The sequence below is a fragment of the Protopterus annectens genome, chromosome 3.part0, assembly GCF_019279795.1.
Source record: "Protopterus annectens isolate FY-2018-M chromosome 3.part0, PAN1.0, whole genome shotgun sequence".
Lineage (NCBI taxonomy): Eukaryota > Metazoa > Chordata > Ceratodontiformes > Protopteridae > Protopterus > Protopterus annectens.
In genome coordinates, this window is record NC_056731.1 from 226,120,965 (window position 1) to 226,141,776 (window position 20,812).

General features: G+C 38.3%; 1 protein-coding gene across 1 annotated transcript in view; it reads right to left on the reverse strand.

The window, feature by feature from the left end:
• LOC122796318 (ATP-dependent translocase ABCB1-like) overlaps positions 1-20,812 on the reverse strand; it is a 329,590-nt gene that overhangs the window by 280,921 nt on the left and 27,857 nt on the right. Inside the window, exon 2 of the mRNA XM_044064705.1 lies at positions 1,944-2,035. Coding sequence (XP_043920640.1) covers positions 1,944-1,992 — 49 coding nt within the window. The 5' untranslated portion in view covers positions 1,993-2,035. The remainder of the gene's footprint in view (positions 1-1,943; positions 2,036-20,812) is intronic.

The window sequence follows — 20,812 nt, forward strand, 5'->3', positions numbered from 1 at the left end:
CCACGTAGAAGGATTTCCTGACCACTGCAGCGATGTGATTATCAAAGGAGAGAAAACTGTCCACCTGTGTCCCAAGGTTTCATCACATTTTCGGCATTAAGTAGATTACCAGCTATGTGGTAGTTCATGGGTACAGAGTTTTTACCAAAGGCCTTCAAATCAAAGGAAAGGAAGGTCCATTTACATTTTTAAGCTTAACGTTTCATATACTTTGTAGACAAATTTGTCTCCAAAGCATTACATACCACAGACGCAGAAATTTGTAGTTCACCCTGTGAGGTATTGCTGTCAGTCCTAGACAGGCAATTAATCCTGCTGCTATAAATGAGACAGAAAGCAGTTAGACTATTTTCCACTGTCTTTATTAGAGACAGGAGAAGTTAAAGCCGATTCACAGTTCTTCCTATGTAGACATGCCTTTTATAGCAAAGCAAAGCAATTAGATCAGTTAGAGATTTAAAGGCAATCGTCATTTCTTCTGACGAACTTACAAAAGCAGCATCAGAGTATTGAAATACTAAATGCTGGTTATTTATACTTCTTTATATATTAAGATGACAAATGTAGTATCAAAGATTTCCGTGACATTTAAAGAAAAGTCAGAAAATATTTTTTCTTGTAAAAGTACCACAGCATTCCTCATTTTCATTCCCTCACAGACAGGACAGAACTGCTCAAATCAGGACTGCTCTGCCGAAGGAAAGACAGGTGGCAGCCTTATCAACTAGGTACACTGATATGTTTATAGAAAGGTCTTTTATACTTTTTTGTGACATCATTCCAGAGATGATTGCATATCTGGTACATGGCTCAATGGTAAGAGACACCCACTGACTTAGAGTCAGTCCTTACACATTGCATTCTATTCTTCTTAACAGTAGTAACTATCAGCTGTATATGCTGCAGCAAGGATAATTTACTGCAGTGAAAGTTTTCACACCTCAAGATAAGAGTGCAGGTGGAGGCCTGTCAATTTATTTAGCACTACAAAAGAATCACTTTACAAAAGCCTGATATTTAACTACTTTATTATCCTGGAAGTATCTAATGGCTGTTTATAATATAGAAGAAGCTCTGACAGGCAGAAAAATGAAGCTCACTCAAGGAAATATAAAAAGCAGTTCTGCTACATAAGGTGTGTTAGATGACAATGCTTCATACTCCTGCCATTCTATCTTAATGACATGAGAAAACACCACCATGTCCTTATGTTCAGCATGACTCATATAAACAGGACTTAAAATGTATTCTGGGAAGAAGGAATGTCTATCTTAATGACATGAGAAAACACCACCACGTCCTTATGTTCAGCATGACTCATATAAAACAGGACTTGAAATGTATTCTGGGAAGAAGGAATGAAATCAGAAAACAAGATCACATTACTCTGGCAGGCCAATCGATCACCATTTTGTGGGAAACACATTAAAATTGTAAACGAAGTGCCTGAAGTGATATTGAACCATTAAAATAGCTAAGAAAATAAAGATATATCAAAAAAGAAAACATTTTTTGAGTTCTAGGGTGGAGTTTTCTTTTAATTGTCTGCTTTGGCACAACATAGTCTCAAAAGTAAACTATGTGTCGGTCCATTATAAGAAGTTATAACTTTGTCAGAACTGTCTGTCAGCAAGTCATTATAACAAAATTTAAAATCACTTCAGTTGCAACATCTTCTTGTTGTTTTGCTACAGAAAAGGAGAAATGCGGAAACAGACAATATTCCAAATAATAGTTCAGAGAAACAATGTAATGCTGAGTTTTATGAATGCGTAGGGTGTTGCATTTAATTACCTTGATATATTATTTTTAATAAATTAAGATTACAACACAATGTGTATTTTTAATAAATTAAGATTACAACACAACCTGCCTCAAACTTGCACACTCAGAAGGAAACTATCCAGAATATCATACCATTATAATGTTTTTAAATAACTTACCTAGACTCTTCAGGCTACCATTCAACTGGTTTGGATTGTCTTCCTTCATTATTTGTCAGATTCACGGCTAGTTTCTACACAAATGAATGCCACTTCACCAAGAAAAACAAAATGTTAGCACAAAAGTTAAATTACTAATAGCAGCTCCACCTTCAAAACAAAATAAGATTAACGCACATGTAAAAGAATAATTGCTAACAATTTAACGGTATTTTATGACAGTGCAATGCATGTTTTACAATTTTCTAAACATGGTTATCACACATATGCAAATATACCTTTCATAAGAATTCATAGACCACATGCCAAAAGTAAAAGCCACTGTAAGAAGCATACAATTGGCAGTGCCATACATTATACTCAAGGGACAATATTAATGAAATATTCATATGGCCATATACTGGGTTTTGGTAGAGCTCAGGTGCACTGCAGCATATGGCAAGCTGTACCACAGGAACACCAACAGTCTATTATAAATTGGTGTCTCCCTTTAGTCTACCAAAAGAGTGCACATCTCTCATACACTTGTGTGATAATATGGGCTAGTGGCAGGATAGCTAACTGGAGTTTTATTAAGAATGATATCCTTTGAGTATCAAACTAATGTGTACAAGATGCTTATGTTACAAATGTATGGAACTGTATGGCATTTGAATATCAAACTGATTTGGGGAGATGCTTATGCTACAAATGTATTAGATATGTATATGGTATTTGAAAATCAAAATGTATTTGTAAAGATGCCAGTGTTAAAAGAATGTATCATAGTGAGTTTCAAAAGCAGAGGTTAACCAGGTAGATTACTTTAAGAAAAATAAGGGAAATGTAAATGAGCTGCTAAACCATTAAAATGACATACTACTGTGTTGAATGGAACTGGAGTCAGTAGGTCTGGGAGAGGCCATTGTTAAATAGCCTCTGTAAAGAAGATGGGAATTACTGTAATTGTTTCATGGCTCAAGCCACACTGCCATAAACATTTATATGTGCATTACAGACGTCTATGCTAAATTCCTGTCTCAGTTTCAAAAGGGAACAGTGTGAGGACCTAGAGTCAGGTGACCAGATGAGGTTATTCTGCCAGCCATCTTGGAAATTTTAGATATTACAGAGAGTAATCTCCAAGTATTCAATATTCTGTCTTGGGACTGACAACAAGCAGGACCATTCACCACATTATCTGACTTGCTCTATTAAGTAGGGAAGAGTAATTCTCCTAGATTCAGCCAGGAATATAGTGAAGCCTAGTTTAGATATTGTTTTTCTTTGTTTGTCTGAGTCTGTCCATCAATGTTATTTTCAGTATTTCCTGTGATTTCAATTCTGTGGTATACCTAAATATAGATTTAGTATTTCCATGTTATTTTACTATTAAACATATTTAAAACTCTTATTGTGGCTGGTCCTTGTAGAAAGTGTTTAACCATTGAGAGTGCTTATATTCATTTGGTAACACTGTGTGGGTCACTCCAAAAGGCCTATCTGTCTTTGTCAGCTACTACCATTTTTATTAGTATTAAAATTACACAGTATAATTGGACACCCTTTGTTAAGAGCCTTGGCTGATTGTGGAGTGTCTGGTGGCAGTGATATCTACCTTATACTCTGAGCAGGAGACATAGCAGATAAATCTGTGCCAGACTTTCCCAGGTGTGTGTGTGTGTGTGTGTGTGTGTGTGTGTGTGTGTGTGTGTGTGTGTGTGTGTGTGTGTGTGTATATGTGAATGTGTGTCAGCTATTTGGAGAGAGACATGAAGCACTGGTCACAGAGAAGATGCTGGAGGACTTGGCTTGGACACTCAGCTGTGGACCTAACCCTACAACTGTACCAGTGGGGAGTCTTATTGCAGCCCTGGAGAGAGAAAGATATAAAGAAATCCAGATCCTGAGCTGACTGCATTCTCTGTGTGTTCTTAAGGGAAACTGTACTCGGTGCAGAAAGCTGCATCTGGAAATAGTGAGTATCCATTTGTATTCCAAGTGAATGTCCCTCTCCAGTGACAGTGGTGAGGATCCAGACTCCTTGAATACTAGTCCAGTGTGGGGATGTCACACCTTGGTTCAGGCTGTACTGTCTAACTGCCATTGACAGAAAAGCAGAGCTGCTGCTTCATGGAAAGTCAGGCTATTTCTCTTTGGTGTACACTGTTTTCATGACAGAAATACATAGTTCTCAGTGATTTGCTAGACTAACACAGTAATATGTGGTGGTATTCTGAAGTGACAGACTTATGCTCCCTCAGGTGCTAATCACGTAATCAGTCATGCAATCCCCCCACTGTATTAAATAGTACATGATCACCCAGAAGTAGTATCAGTATGATCAGCCTACAAACCCTCTCCAAAGCTGATCTGTAGTCCCAGTCCCTGCTCTCCCTTCTATAATGGCTTTAAGCCTTTTGCATTGTCTTGTTGGGTCTTGGTTGGTAAATTTGTATTAAACGCATATTCGTCATTCCACACCAGTCTCACACAGCATACTATATGCCGGGCAAGTATGAGGCTGCAGTTTGAGAATTTTTTGACAATGTTGACAGTAGTGGTGTGTTACAAAAATGACCTATATAACAGCAAAAGCAAGCTACAATGCCACAAACAATTTTATATTTAATCTAAGCTAGAGTAATCATGAGTTTGCTCCCACAATATGAATAAAGGGAGTAATCAGCAAAAGAAAAGTAAGATCCTAGGTTCTTTATGTGGTGGTTCAGTCAACTAGCCATATTCAGTTAAACTTTTAGACAAAACACAATTAAGTCAGCCGGCATACTGGAAAAATGAATTCATGTACAACTGCTTAATCACCTTTTGAAAAATAATCTTTTATCCCCCACCAAACATGGTTTTCAACCTAAACATAGCACAGCTGCCTTAATTAGCTTCACAAATACTGTGAGCTAACATAGGAATAATGGGTTACTTACCGCCACTATATTTCTTGATCTATCGAAGGCCTTCAATAGGGTTTCCCATGACAAACTTATCCTTGAGCTAGCCTCCCTTCATGTCTCTCACTCTACCCTTACCTGGTTTATCAGTTACTTAACCAACTGTCAAAAAGCAGTTAAATGGCAAGGTCAACTATCCTCTTCTCTTCCTATTTCAGTCGGTGTTCCCAAGGTTCTATAATTGGTCCCCTCCTTTTCATAATATTTATAAATAGGCTAAGCTCAGCCACCCAACATGCCACATTGGTTCAATACGAAAATGACTCATCCTTTATATGCTCTGCCCCATCCCTACCAGCCCTTCTCAACAAAACCCAACAATCATTTTGGACATAGAAATACACCTTAATTACCAACTTATTCTTAATGCCTCAAAAACTAAACTTATGCTTTTCTCCAGTGGTAAAACACCCATGGACACTACTCCTTTCGCCATTAACTCATCTAACAAAACCCTTATTGAACCTGTTGACCATTCAAAACTTCTAGGAGTCACCATAGAGAAAGACCTTAAATTTGATAAGCATCTCTCCCTTACTATAAAGAAAGTACACTTCTAACTAGGCTCCTTGTATAGAGTTATGCCCTTCCTAACCAGTTCCACCAGACATGGCATCTGCAGAATGTATCTTCTTTCCACTTTTGTATGCCTCACCCATCTTCACTAATCTAAGAAAATTTGACTTACTCAAACTAGAATCCTGCTATTACAAAGATGTCAGTTTTGCCTCCAACTATCCTTTAAGAACACATCACTGCAAAGTACTACACCAGTTAAACTGGTTAGAACTTCCTAACCTTCTAACCTTTAAGCAACTAGTTCTAACTCATTCTACTGTTTACTACCCCAACAACTGCTCATCAATTTCCAACCTAGTTCAACCTTACTCCAGTAGCAAAACCCTCAGGTCTTCTAATAAATTACTATTGACAGTCACCAAGTCCAACAACAGCTATGGAGATTCCCTATATTCAGTCAAACTTGTCAAAATATGGAATGATATACCACAAAATATACTGAATGCTAACAATTCTCACCAGTTCAAACAACTACTTAAAGAGCACCTTAATAACACTTGCTCCTGTACTAAACCTGATTTGCTAATTACCTTGCTCTCCACCCTCATCTAAAAGGTACCTTCTACTTGGCTCTATCGCCAAACCTTGCCCAATCCTTTTAACCTCCCTCTTCTACCCCTTTGCTGACCTCTCATATGCTGCTATCTGCTAAACTATAGCATTTCCTTTTCTTGTTTTTTCAACTGCTTATCTATTGCAAGGCCTTACCTTCAAAGTGTAAAAGTTTATTATACCATGATCCCCCCAAAACGTGCACGCTGATTGGCCAGCTTGCCCGTTGTAAATCGAGTTATACTAATGGAAAAAGGTCCGTCGCCGGACTTTTTCCATTAGTATAACTTCGTTTTAAACACTGTCTCGCTATGTTAAATGGGTTTAACATAGCGAGACAGCTTTAAAATAAGCAACGGAGATCTCCGTTGCTTATTTTAAAGCTGTCTTGCTATGTTAAACCCATTTAACATAGCGAGACAGTGTTTAAAAAAAAAGCAACGGAGAAAACAAGATCTCCGTTGCTTTTTTTTAGTGCCTAGCTATGTCAAATGACTTTAACATTGCGAGACAGTTTTAAAATAAGCAACGGAGATGTCCGTTGCTTATTTTAAAACTGTCTCGCTATGTTAAACTCATTTAACATAGGGAGACACTAAAAAAAAAGCAACAGAGATCTTGCTTTCTCCGTTGCTTTTGCCCACAGCTCTGATGTACTGCGCAGGCGCGCAGTACATCACAACTCCGGCGGATGCCAGACAACTGCGGAAGGGCAGTAAACAGGCATTATACTATGCCATTATTTAAGAAAAGTAATAGTTTCTTTTCTTAAATAATGTCATATAATAGCAATAACCACTTCTGGGTGTGGGTAATTCTAAATTTACCACGGTTGGCTTTGTTTGGTCCTCGGGCTAGCCCTCGGGACCAAACCACGCCAACCGGGTAATTAGCATTACCACACCCAGCGTTATTGCTATACTAATTCACTGTGCTAATCTACATCTCAATTGCTATGATTGTTATTTTTTCTATTTTTTTTCTTTTTTCTATTTTTTTTACAATGTTATGTATTAACTTATGTCTGGGAGTCTTCATGTATTTATTCTTCCTTCACATATGATGTAGTCAATTACTGATTTGCTATGTTTACATTGTATTTTTGTGGAGCTTTTCTCCCTGAGCCTCCACTGAAAATGGACCTTTGCAGATCCAGTTGGACTCTCCCAGTAAACAAATGGAAATAAATAATAAATAAAAATAAATAAATACCAAAGAACTTTTAACATCCCCCTGCACTTCAGTAAGAAAGTGCAGACAGATATTTCAATTTCAAGTTTCTTTCACTGGATAATTTTCAAAAACAGCATTTCTTCATCTTGTGACAGTGCTGCAATAAAAACTCTACTGCTGAATGATGTAGTTTTTACTTGTTTGCAAACAGTATCCCCATGAGGAAGAAGGTGAATGATACGTGTATATGGACCATTGTACCTGCAGTGGGGGCTCCTACTGCATACTCAGAATGTGTCAGTAAATAAGATAGTGAGAGATGAATTACTCAGAGAGAGATTGTTAGTGTGTGTGTGTGTGTGTGTGTGTGTGTGTGTGTGTGTGTGTGTGTGTCTCTCTTATATATATATATATATATATATATATATATATATGGATCTAGGACTGTTGAACGAAACTTCAACATTCCGAATCCACAATAACTGAACACACTTTAACGAAAGCACTTTCACCGAAAAAGCACTTTCGTTAAAGTGTGTTACAAAAAAAAAATAAATAAATAAATCTACTTTTATGCAGGCTGTGCCTCCCACATCCCCCCTACATTAATATTCTCACTCCGAGGTCGCACTACAGTGGGGAAAAGGGAATTTTGCCTCATCTGCAACCGTAGTGCAACCGGCGCAATGAGCATACTTATCCGAAAGTGCTGCTTCGATGAACAGCACTTTCGGTTAAGTATGTTCGTTGATTTCTGCTTCGGGAGAAAGTGCCATCGGGGATCAGGACAAATCCTATATATATATATGTGTGTGTGTGTGTGTGTGTGTGTGTGTGAGCGCGCTCATGCGTGCGTGTCTGTGTATATGTCATGCAATGGACACAAATGATTCTTTGTACCTAATGACTGCTGGGATAGATTCTGGCCCCACTTCAACCCTGAAGAGGATTAAACCATCAGAAGTATGAATGACTGAGTTAATGAACAAATAGAAGTACAGATTCCACATCTGCAATCTGTTGATACATAGATGGTCACTTTTCTAGTCCATAGTGGACAGCATCTGTGTCTAAATTTAAGCTATGTCACAGTAATTAGCATTACCATGGATGATAGACCAAAAGCTCTTTCTCCACATGTTTGGTAGCACATATGTGATATGTACAAAAACAAAGTCAAGAAAATAAGGGTACTTCTGTAGCAGTACAAGAAAATTAAGGTACTTAAAACATAACTTATGAATTGTTTCAGCTTAGTTTGCTAACATAAATTCATTAGACAGTTATTACAGAAGGAAAAACAAGACAATAAAAACAGTCACAAAAATATACATTTAAAACTTTAAAATCTAACTTTAATAAATGCAAAATAATATATGTATAACTGGTAAGCACTGTCATCTCAAAAACATGGACCTTCATCAGACCAAGTTACACCAATCAAAACCATTAATACATTTAACACTAGTCACATGACGTCCAATTAGCCACATGACTTTCTTTTTTCAACACTACCTTAAAATTTTCTCTCTCATTTAAACCAGGATAATTACAAGCATTTAGTCTAATCTGCCAACAATATTCTTTCCAGTCCAGGTCATCTTCCGCATCTAACCTTTTACTATAATTAAATATCTGATCTATAACTGAAAAATGAAAACTCACATCACTAATCCCACTATGCTTAAACACAGCATGCTTTGCTAAACCATTACTCAAATCCTTCATGACTACTGCTCTCATATGTTTATACATCCTCTTATGAAGCTCTTTTGAAGTTCTCCCTACATAAAACGCAGAACATAAATCACATAAAGCAACATAAACCATAAATCTAGATCTACAATTATACCTACATTTTAATTTAATTTTATTATTCCTTGCCTCTATATTCACTTCCTGACCTTCTAACACTAAGGGACAAATATTACATCTCCAGCACTTAACCATTCCCATAGTCTTATCTGAAACTACATAACTTTTATAAAAATGTTCCTTTAAATTCTTCCCCCTTCTTGATACAAAAGTGGGTCTCTCACCTATAACATCTCTTAAATCTGCAAAATCGGTGAGAAACCTCCAATTATTAGTAATAAACTGCTTGATATGCTTTTCATCCACTGAATAAGGTAAAACACAAGTTAGACTAAACTTCTCTGGGTTACCTTTCCTATTTACTTGACCATGATGATGCCCCCCCCACTGCACATGAAGCTAAAACTTCACCTTTCATCTTTTAAAACTAAATCCATTGGGTAACCCCTCAAATAAAATCTATTTTCCATCACAGAAAATTCTTGCTTAAAAAAATTACTATCCTCTGTAAGCTCACTCAACTTTAAACAACTGTCAGTTTACTACATTCCTTTTCAAGCTGGCCTTATGCATACGATTATAATGCAAATAGCTATTACTGTGCAATTCCTTTTTAAAAATCCTGACTTTAATATTAACCTTTCCATGATTCCTTTCCATAAAAACAAACAAAAAAATCATCAATAAAATGCTTATAAAAATGGCATCCTTAAATTCAGATTTGTAAACATACTCTTTTTATCCCAGCTTGTCATAAATATATTAGCGTAGCTGGGTGCTGTCACCGCTCCCATTGCTACGCCATTTTTTTTTTTTTGGTCCATAGTGGACAGAATCTGTGTCTAAATTTAAGCTATGTCAACAGTAATTAGCATTACCATGGATGGGAGACCAAAAGCTCTTTCTCCTCATGTTTGGTAGCACATATGTGATATGTACAAAAACAAAGTCAAGAAAATAAGGGTACTTCTGTAGCAGTACAAGAAAATTAAGGTACTTAAAAAATAACTTATGAATTGTTTTAGTTTAGAATGGCAACATAAAATCATTATACAGTCAAGGACTTGTAATTTTACATATTTGAATTCAGAAATTAAAACATGTTGTCCAGATCCATTACCCAGGAAAGGTCAGCTCAGAACTACTAAAACAAAAATATTTAGCTGCAAAGAATGACTCTACTATATAAGGCTATTGGAAATTCCAGAGTAAACAAAGCATTTGGAACATAAGAGTTAAGACAAACAGTGCTATACAAGACAACAGGTATACAGGAATATACCAAGGTGAAAAGAAAAAGTAAAATAGGTCAGAGAAAGTGAAATGTTAGTATATGTAATGATCATAAATACTGCAATGGGTCAAATGTAATGCACTTAAAACTAGTTCAGACTTGCCTGACTGCCCTGTTTAACAGAGCAGTCTACAATAAGTAGACTGCAGAGTCAAAAATCAAATTCAGGACATCTCTAGTCTCAGTATGCTAAAAGTCAACCCAAACACCAGTCTGGTGGTATATGCTCAGTATCTCCATGAGAATATTCTTGTCACTATGGTGAAACTTGACCCCAAACCACTGTTGAGGTATATGCTGAGAATCACCACTATGCTCATTGCAGTCTTGAAAGTAACCCATGTAACCTGATAATTAAAAGTACAGCAGAAACCTTGTTTTCAGAGAAAGGCTTTCCAATGCATTAGACAAGCTGGGCTCATAGCCTACAAATAATCTGGAAATAGTTGATTAATCATAAACTGAAGAAATTCCAGGGACAAGAATATTGCCTACTTACATAAGACTTCTGACCTATAAGATCTAGATTAAGTTTGTCATCAAGCAAGCCATACTTTTTCCATCTGCACCGCAAATTCCATCTGGGTTTTCTGATACGTAACATTCACTGACCTAGTAGATGCTGGGTGCACATGGAAGTGGACTGGGTTGGTCAAGGACACTGGAAATAATTGTACTACAGGCCATCCCAGGATGCTCAGTACTGTCTGGACTACACCCCAGGAAGAGCCATTTCAACAAAGATATCAACTCAGTGTTAGAAAAAAAATTGCCAATCACTCTATTTGACTAGCTCCAAGTCAGGTGACCAAATCAGAGAATGCCCCAAGCTGAAGTTGATAATATACTGCCAAGATTAGAAATATGACTACATTTCAACATTCAGAATGACCACTATCCTTTTGATGGGTGGGAGTGGCAATATCTTAAACAGAATTCATCTAGACAGGCTCAGGTGAGTATATCAAATTCATCAGTCTCAAATGCTCATCCAGAACCAAGAAGAAATCTCAGATGAGCATAAAATTCACAGACTCAAACAACCATAATCAGACAGTCTGTATGATAAATTAACAATAAAATAATTGCAGGCCACTTCGTATAATTTAACAGTAACAAAAACTGGGATCTCACTCCCTATAGTGATCAGGTCATCCTCCAGCCTCCACACGTTCAGAGCTGCTTTAAAAAAAAAAAAAAACATTCCCAACAATTCCTGGTTTTGTTCATGCTTCATACCAGGCTAGTACCATCCTATAATTCATTCCTGTTCTACCCCACCTTCATCTTTCACAGTTCTCTCTCACATCACTTTCTAATTGCAGTCATCTCCCTCCCCTTCCCCCCCACTTTCTAATTGTCATCCTCTCCTCCCCATAATATTATTTTTCTTACAGTCCCTCTCCCCAGCTTACTGCCACCTCCTGTTCCATTACTAGAAATGATACTCCCTTACTATGCTACCATACATTTCCTTCATACTTGTAAATCTCACTCTGTCTAGTAACTTTACAAACATAGGTTCATAGGTTCATAGGTTTATACTAGGCTATCTGCCCTAAGGCATTTATAAGCCTATCCCAAAGTTTTGTGGCTTACGCCACCCCTTATGTTAAAAAATACTGTGCCCATTAGTTTGTTGTGCCTCTGTCCAGCAGTGACACAGAGATGATTCCCGGGGTAAACCTACGATCTCCCATCCACCGGTCAAGATTTCTCTTGAACAGAGCCAGCGAGGTGCTCTGCCTCACATGGACCGGGATTTTATTCCACAGCATAGGGAGTCTCTGGGTGACAAATCTATCCCTCCAGCATGTCCTATTTATATCCGTGCTAAGGTTTAAGTCGCTTGCTCTAGTGGATCTGGTAGATTTGGATTTTTTGAGGTGAAGCATGTCCATTAATTCCGGGTTGGACATGGCCTTGTATGTCAGGCACAGGTCACCTCTGAGCAGACGGTATGCGACTGAATAGAGCTGGAGTTTCTTCAGTCTGGCAGCATATGACAGATTTTGGAGTCCCTTTATCCTTTTGGTGAGGAACTTTTGGGGTCTCTCCAATTGCTGCAGGTGTCGGGTGAGATACATCCCAAATGGGGCATTGTACTCGATCATTGGTCTGATAAGTGAAGAGTACAGGGGAACAACGACCTCACTTGATCTGGATGTGAATCCCTTCATGATCAGGTGGGCAATGTAGAAGGTCTTTCTAACCACTTTAGCAATGTGAGTGTCAAAAGAAAGGCCACTGTCAACCTGGGTCCCCAGGTCCCTGATAACCTCTTCTGTGCTTAGTGGATTGCCACCTATATGGTAGCTTGGGGTTACCTTGTTTTTCCTGAAGGGTATGACTATACATTTTTTGGCATTTAACTTCAGGCCTTGGCTCTGGCACCAGCTATCAGTTTCCGTGAGACCCCTCTGAAGGATATCTGTGTCCGATGTACTTTCCACTATGGCGCCCAGTTTGCAGTCATCTGCAAACTTTGTCAGCCATAGTCCTCCTATGTTTGCCTGTACTTCTGAGAAGTAGATGCCGAACAACAGGGGGCCAAGGACTGAGCCCTGTGGGACACCACTTGTGACCGGCTTGGAGTCTGACATGGCGCCAGCAACTCTAACCCTGTGGGTTCTGTCCTTTAGCCAGTTTGCAACCCATCTTGTGACATATGGGTTTACATTTAAGCTGGTAAGTTTCTCTATAATACCAGAGTGGGGTATTGTGTCGAAAGCTTTTGCAAGGTCAAGGTAGGCTGTATGCACAGCCATTCCCTCATCAATGGCCTTGGTGACTGTTTCGAAGAAGTCGACCAAGTTCAAAAGGCATGATCTGCCCTAGACAAAGCCAAACTGGGTCGGGTCCAATGTCTGCAAGTCCCCTATGTCTTTGTTTATGAGTTCCATTATGATCCTCTCCATAGCTTTGCAGACCAGGCTCGTTAAGCTTATGGGGCGGTAATTACCAGGGTCCATAGAGGCACCGCCTTTGTGGAGTGGGGCCACAGTTGCCGTACGCCACTCCTTGGGCACGTATCCTGTGGTAAGGGTAAGATTAAACAGCTGCCTTATGTGCGGGTTTAGTTCCTCATTGAGTTTGTGTAGCACACAGCCGGGGACACCATCCGGTCCCATTGATGCTGTGTTTTTAGCTTTAGAGAGAGCAGCTTTCACCTGCGCATTTGAGATGCCTGGGAGGCTACACTCCGCTGGGATAGTTATCTCTCCTTTTGGGGGGGAGAGGGGGGTGAAGTTTGCACTGAACCTGTCTGCCAGTATGTTGGCAATGTCTGTGGGTTCAGTGATTTTTGTATCATTTTGGACTAATTCTGAGCATATCTGGGAGTTTCCACCCAGCTTTCTAACATAGCTGAAGAAGGCCTTATGATTGATTGTCTTTTGAATCTATGACAATTTTTCTCTCAAAGTTGGCCTTGGATGATTTTATGAGTGCTCGTATTTTTTTACTAATAATGATCAAGGGTGTCTTCTCTTTTATGGATTTTGCTCTATCATGTACAGCTTTCTCCTCTTATTGTAAAGTTTGTTTATGGCTGGGGTCCACCAGACTGGACGTTTGCCCTTGGTGGAAAGAGTCTTGGTTTTATTAGAGATTGCCTGATCCATGCAGTCCTGGAGGTGTTCGTAGAAGGCATTTGTAAGGGCTTCCGCAGCTTGGGTTGTGGTTTCCACTGGCTCGGGGGCCTTGAAGGATACCACATCAGTCTTGAGTAGTGTGAAGTTTGCTTTAAAGTTCTTCACTGTGGTCTTTTTTGTTTGGGGTGGGGGCGGGATGTGGATTTCCAGTGAGATTAGTTTATGATCTGATCTCACCAATGAGGTATATACTTCCGGTGTGGAGCATTTTGTCCCCATGTTTGTGATGATGAGATCTAGTATATTTTCTCCTCTTGTGGGAACGGTGACTAGTTGTTCCATGGCATTTGAATTTATGAACTCCAGGAACCTTTGGGCTAGAAAGTTGGGGCTTGAGTAATGTTCCCAGTCTATATTCGGGTAGTTGAAGTCACCCAATATAATGGTATTTGGAGATACATTTATACCCTCCAGTGTCTTCAGGAAGGCTGTGTGGGGTTCCTGAGTTTGAGAGGGTGGCCTGTAGCATGCTACAAATTGTAGAGCAGTTTTGCCTATGGTTAATTGCACCTGGATGGTTTCCGATGCATGATTTCTCTTCTCTTGTATAAACATATTCCTTATCACTTTGCTAACCAACTTTCGCTCACTCTCTCATCTCTGACTCTTTGTCAACTAATATTTTTGGTGAATTAACCATTATCTCTCTTTTGAGTTCATGTAGTTCCACAATTATCTCACCTTTGCTTCCATCTCTCTTCGACCTTTGTAATTTAAAAAGATTACGTCTAGTTCTCTCACTATTCATTCTTACTATTTCTTAGCTTGCACTGTATTACATTGCATTATATGGATGAAAACCTTTCTGTATCTGTTATTGTATAGCGAGCTTGTACAAATGAAAATCCATAAATTGTTTCTGTATGCTATATTCTACCATCTAGTTGTTTTGTTTTTTGCTTTCATATAATATTTTGGAGCTTCACTCCCCAGGTCTCTGCTGAAAACTAATTATTGCCCAGTTAGACTTTCCTGGTAAACAAATGTCAGTTAATCAATAAAATTAATTCATAAAACAAACAAGCATACATATCTGTAGGCCAGTGTAGCACACAATCTGGTCCAAAATGCATTTTAAAACACAGCAGTGCTGTCTGCAAACCAAGAGGTGGACTACAGTTGCTGCAGCTTTAACACTAGAACATATTACACACAACACCTTCTTATCCAGTAATGTTTCTAAAGAGATTTTGCAATCTTTGCAGACATCTTAGCTCATGCAAGCAATCTACTTTATTTGATTATGCGTGGTAGTTATGTAGATATCTGCAGTTGTTTAATATTTTGAAGGCAATTATTTTGGTTTAATATTTGATATTGGCATGGATTTTCTAGAGAATTCAGTGCATGTAGATGTGAAAGCACTGAGTGGAAAGCTTCCATAAGATGATTTCTTCACAAAATATTTTGCATGTAAGCAATCTACCATTTTCTAACCTGGATCACAAATGGAATGTGAGGTATTTAAAAAACGCAAACTCATTTGTATTTTATAAGCGATTGCTGTGAAACATACAGACAGACAGATGTGGATAGCACAAACACTAGACCAGGGTTACCCTGAGCATGCTTTGTGCGAAATCATATTTGTGGACAAAGTATTTTAATTTTCAGATACAGGTAGTTCTGAGCTGACACAGATGTATCATCTGAAGTTTTGAAATGCTGAAAAGGTAAATGAACAACAAGAATTACAGCAGTGCAATAATGTCATTCATCTGGATGACAGGGATTGTTTGTGGGGTGTGTGGAGAAGAAGTCACACCAGGGGGCACTATGAGGCATACTAGTACATAAAACTGCAGGCATCTAGGGAGTGAGCTTTCACCATATGAAGGAGCAAAGCTAGAAGCATAGTTGGCTCAATTAGCACCCTGTGCTGGTACCATGGACTAGTGTCCCACCCCCTCACAAGCAGAAGACCAAAAAGACTACTGCAAAACTGCAGGATGCCATGCTAACTGGCTGGCTTCCTGCAGACAGTACCCAATCCATGTACCACCCCCAGCTCTTCAAGTAAAAATGGATAAAAAAAAAAAAAAAAAAAAAAGTTCTCTCCTTCTCTTGACACACCAACCAGATAGCCAGATACACAATATGCTCCCACTCGCTCCTACCCAAGCCAATCAAATCCTGTTTTTGCACCCTGCCCTCAAACCTTCTTCTTCTTGTTTTAAAGAATTTAAAAAGTTTATACCCTGCATGGACCACAGCAGCACTCAGGTTTGACTGCAAATGTAATACTGGCTTTTAAAAGCCAGTGTGCATTAAAGAGCAATCATTATCAGCCGATCTTGCTACACTACTGATCATAGCATTGTACTGTAGGCAATGCATTGGAAGTCTCAACACCACTTTACTTAGGAAGACTAGTAATGCAAGACATAAAACTGAAGACTCTGTACTAACAGTGCAGGACAACTGTCAATGTTTAATGGAGGTTGCATTTAGGAAGCATATCTCTAAACTGTCCCTGATTTTGACTAAAATGTTAGCTCGGTCCTTCTTAATCCCTACTAAAACTGTTGAGTTTTGAAGAAAATGTGATGAATTACACTTAATAAATAATGAAAATAATTAGAATTATATAGACTTTTACTTCAGAAAATGTATATTAATTGGCATTCTCCTAGTCTGGTAATTGAACCAGGGAAAAAGGAACCACGAAACCACGATAAAATACGAAAGTTAGAGTTTTATTGAATGCTAAGCGCTTTCTTCCCCACACAAAGGGACTTCCTCAGAACAAATTCAGTACAAACACCCAGCCCCTTTTATACTCCACCCCAATTACATAATTAAATTAAAAACATCTAATATACATTGAGAATATATATGAAAGCAGTTAACATTCAATAAAACGTTCGTATTTCATTCTCCTAGCCTGACAATGTTCCATGTTAATAGTACCAATATTTTTAAGTGCATCTGACTATTTCTGGTTTTGTTCCTGACTCTGATGAGATTTGACCCCAACTTGTTGAACACTATATTAAGAAACACAACTTCTTTGCAGTGGTGATCTGGAAACATGTTTAGTTAAGTGACTGAACCAGCAGTGTAGTTCCTCTGCCTAGTGACAGATCCACTACCGCTGTATCGCCTGCCCCACTCCAAGGGACACATGATCTATTGAGGTAAGACAGACTTACACAATTGCCGATCAATAAAGGCAAGCCAAGGATTTCAGGGCGCAGTAGCTCTAAAATATATCTCTCTATTCTATACCGTTTGACAAATAAAAAAAGATGTATTTATGCATAGGACAACTGAAAGAAAAAAATCTGTCATTTTTAGTAACTGCAGTTACAACATATCCCCCCCCCCCAAAAAAATGGTAAGTTTAAATACCATTGGTGCACTGTCAGTACAGATGACACCTTAAAGGGCATGATATGAAATGCCCGCATTGCTGTCATTTAGGGAAGCAAAGAATTTTGCAGTCCTAGTCACGTTATGTTACTTTGTGTTATAAGTACCAAGAAAAGAGAGGTGCTATTAATCAACATTTTTCTCGAAAATAAAACCTTTATTTTTAAGAGAAAAGGTGGTGTAAGTTTGGCAAATTGAATGCAGGCATTAGCCATACAGTTGCACATAATAGAACAGATTTTATACAACATTGATACCTTTTGATTGGTATACTGCATACCTAACAGGCATATAAACATTTAGTATTTTTATAGACTAAAGGTTAAGATAGTCAAAAGAAATGAATCCCTAAATTAGTGCAGTTGTTCTGGTATCTGATAGCAGTGTCAAAACATCAGGTGCCAAGTTTGAATTTATTTATTAATTTTATAACAGTCCAGACATACATATTTTATTCATTAAAAAACACATAAAAAAAACAGGACTCCTGCCTGAACTTAGAATTGAAACTCTTCACACAGTAACACACCATGACAGAACTGCAGGAAGTATGGAGTGACTGAAGTATGGAGTGACTGGGGCAGGTTCCTCATGTGCCAACGTGTAGGGACCACTGAACATGATGGTTTACAAACCATTATCTAGCATCATGACTACAATTGCTGAGAGACAGTACAGGGTAGTGTCAAACTGGTGTGCTGCCCAGGACGCCAGCACTGCTGTTATAGCTCTGGATTATGGCTAGCCAACCCATGGCATGCTGCTATGTGATTTAAGCAGAGAAATTCGTTGCTTAGGTACAGCTTATGATGATGCTTGTTAGGTGATTTCTCATTTACAAGTTGGTCAGTGATGGGGTGAATAACACGTAGCAAATAATTCTCGTGGCAGGTGGACTAGATAACTGAAGACGTGATCAGAGCTGGAAGAATTCACTTCCCATAAATAAATGGACAACTGGAGCAGTCAGGGTATGGGATGGAAGTGCGCAGACACAAACCTACAGGCTGCTAAATAGCAGGCAATCAAACGTTGCATTGAGTTACAAAGTCGTATATTTTATTCTTTGTGAATGAGAAAGTTTGCAGATGACACTATAGTAATCATACAGGCTATTCTATTTATTCAGTGTAGAACATGTTTACTTGGAATAAAATCCTTTGATATATATATTTTTTTTCAAAAATGTGTCTGCTTGACCTCTTACATCCTATTTCCATCACACTGAAAGTTTTTTTTGGTCCAGGAAAAAACAAAGCAAGGTGGTTGCAGACTTTGTTCTTCCCCTCTCACAGGAGGCTTAAGCCTACACAGTCTTTGAAGATTCACAGTGCTTACATTATCCTAGAACAAAAGAACATGTAAGCCTTTTTGTTTTTTATTGTTAAGTTTATGGCCATAGTGTTTATTCAGTTGCTAATTGCCATAAAACCACAGCATGCAAGTAAGGATTTTATGGCAAAGTGTCAGCCTACTGTGTGTCTTACTATGCAAATGATAACTAATGAGCAAACAAAATCATAATATAGAAATGACTAGCACAGTAGTGTTAAGTTCTTACTCTGCTGGTTTCTATAACTGTATAGTTTTTAGAGTGGTTTATTTTATTTTATGTTTTGGCAGCTAATTAGTTTAGTTCAGCCCCAGACTCTGGTGTCTGCATTTACAGCTACTCTTGAAGGGCCCACTATGAATAATCACTTTGCATTTAAATCAACACATGATTATTCAAACCCATGTCATTTAAAACCTTGGAAGTTTGCTAGACAAAATGACAATCACAAAGTCGCAAAACACAAAAACTGTTTTATGCAGGGCAGCAAGCCCCCAGTGCACTGCCAACTCAAGTTTTACTGCTTAATGTACAATTATTATTCAGTTTTTCCATGAAGCCCAAGTTATCACCTGTGATCATTGTTCTCACTAGGCTTTTGATGAGTAAAAAAATAACCTCCGCTACAGAGAGGAGTATGGATAAATCTGAAAATGCAGTGCCCAGTTATGCCACATTATTATAGCGGATAGCAAAAGGATTTTGTGTACATTTGTAGCATAACAGTAATGCATCTTTTCAAAACTGCACACTGATCTATAATGAAACGCTCTTAATGCACTGGGACCAACATTAAAATGTCATGGTAAGTTTACTATCTGCACAGAAGAAAAGTTTTCACATTTACTTTGCTACCTAAGCAATCAAGTATTGCATTCAAATGATTTCTGTCTTTAGATCATTTTTATTTGATTGCCTAAGTAGTGAAAGATTTAACAGAATAAGCAGATAATATGAAGGGTATTTTTTTTTATCTATTTTATCTATTTATCCTTTGTTGAGTGGGGTAGTCCCACTAGGCTAGTGACCTATTTTCAGTGATTGGTAACTTATTTGCCTGTATACTACTTCCACTCCCTCAGTGTATAAATTATCACATTTTGGAACACTCATCTGATAGCTCACAGGTCAATCACCTGCAACATCACAACCAGGAAGTACATAATGCTAATGATGTCATTCTTAGGGGCTAAGATGTGTATGCCAGCTTCTGAGCCCATATCTAGTTCAGACTTTTGGCATAACACCATAAATATATTAAAATCCCTCTACTCAAAGGAAAATTACTGTTTCAGAACAAAGGCTAGAATTAGTAATTATGCTATTATATAATATAATATAATATAATATAATATAATATAGACTCTGTTCCTCTGTAACAGCTATAACATGATTAAGTGCTCTGTGGCATGCCTACTTCTTTTGTCAGATTACTTTTGAAGCAGTGCTACAAGGAAGGCAATAAAACAAGTTCATGTAGGACCATAATTGCTACTTAATGCAAAAGTGAAAAGGACCAACAAGTATCTAGTTTGACAAGTTCATTTTTACTTTGCCCATTGTGAAACTTATGTCCTTTGTTATAGGCGTCTTGTCTCCTTTGCAGCTCATAACAATGTTTGACATTAAAAAGGGAGCAGTAACCACAGAATCAGTATTACGTAACTATAAGGATTTTGAAACACTGTCCTGTCTTGTGAAATATCCTCTAACATTTGCTAAAAACGCTACTGTTTTTCATTCACCCTGTGGATGGGTATGTCATTTTAATATCATAGTTAGCATCTGCAAGTTCGAGGGATGTCAGAGTTCCACCCATACATACTTTCTAAGCAAGACAGGACAAACAAGGTAGGTTCTGGTAGTATATTTCATAGATTTATAGATTAAAGTCGCGGTGGTGCAGTGGTTAGCGTTGTCGCCTCACAGCAAGAGGTTCTCCCATTCGATTCTCAGCTGGAGCGCTTTCTGGTCGAGTGACGTTTAAAGACATGCAGGTAGGTGCGTGCGTGAATGGGTGTGCCTTCTTTGAACGTTGGTCACTGGGCTGGCAACTCGGCACCATAAAAAATCCACTGCCAATCATTAGCGGACTGGAGTTCTGCTGTGGCAACCCCTAACCGGGAAAAGCCGAAAGACATTAGTTTTAT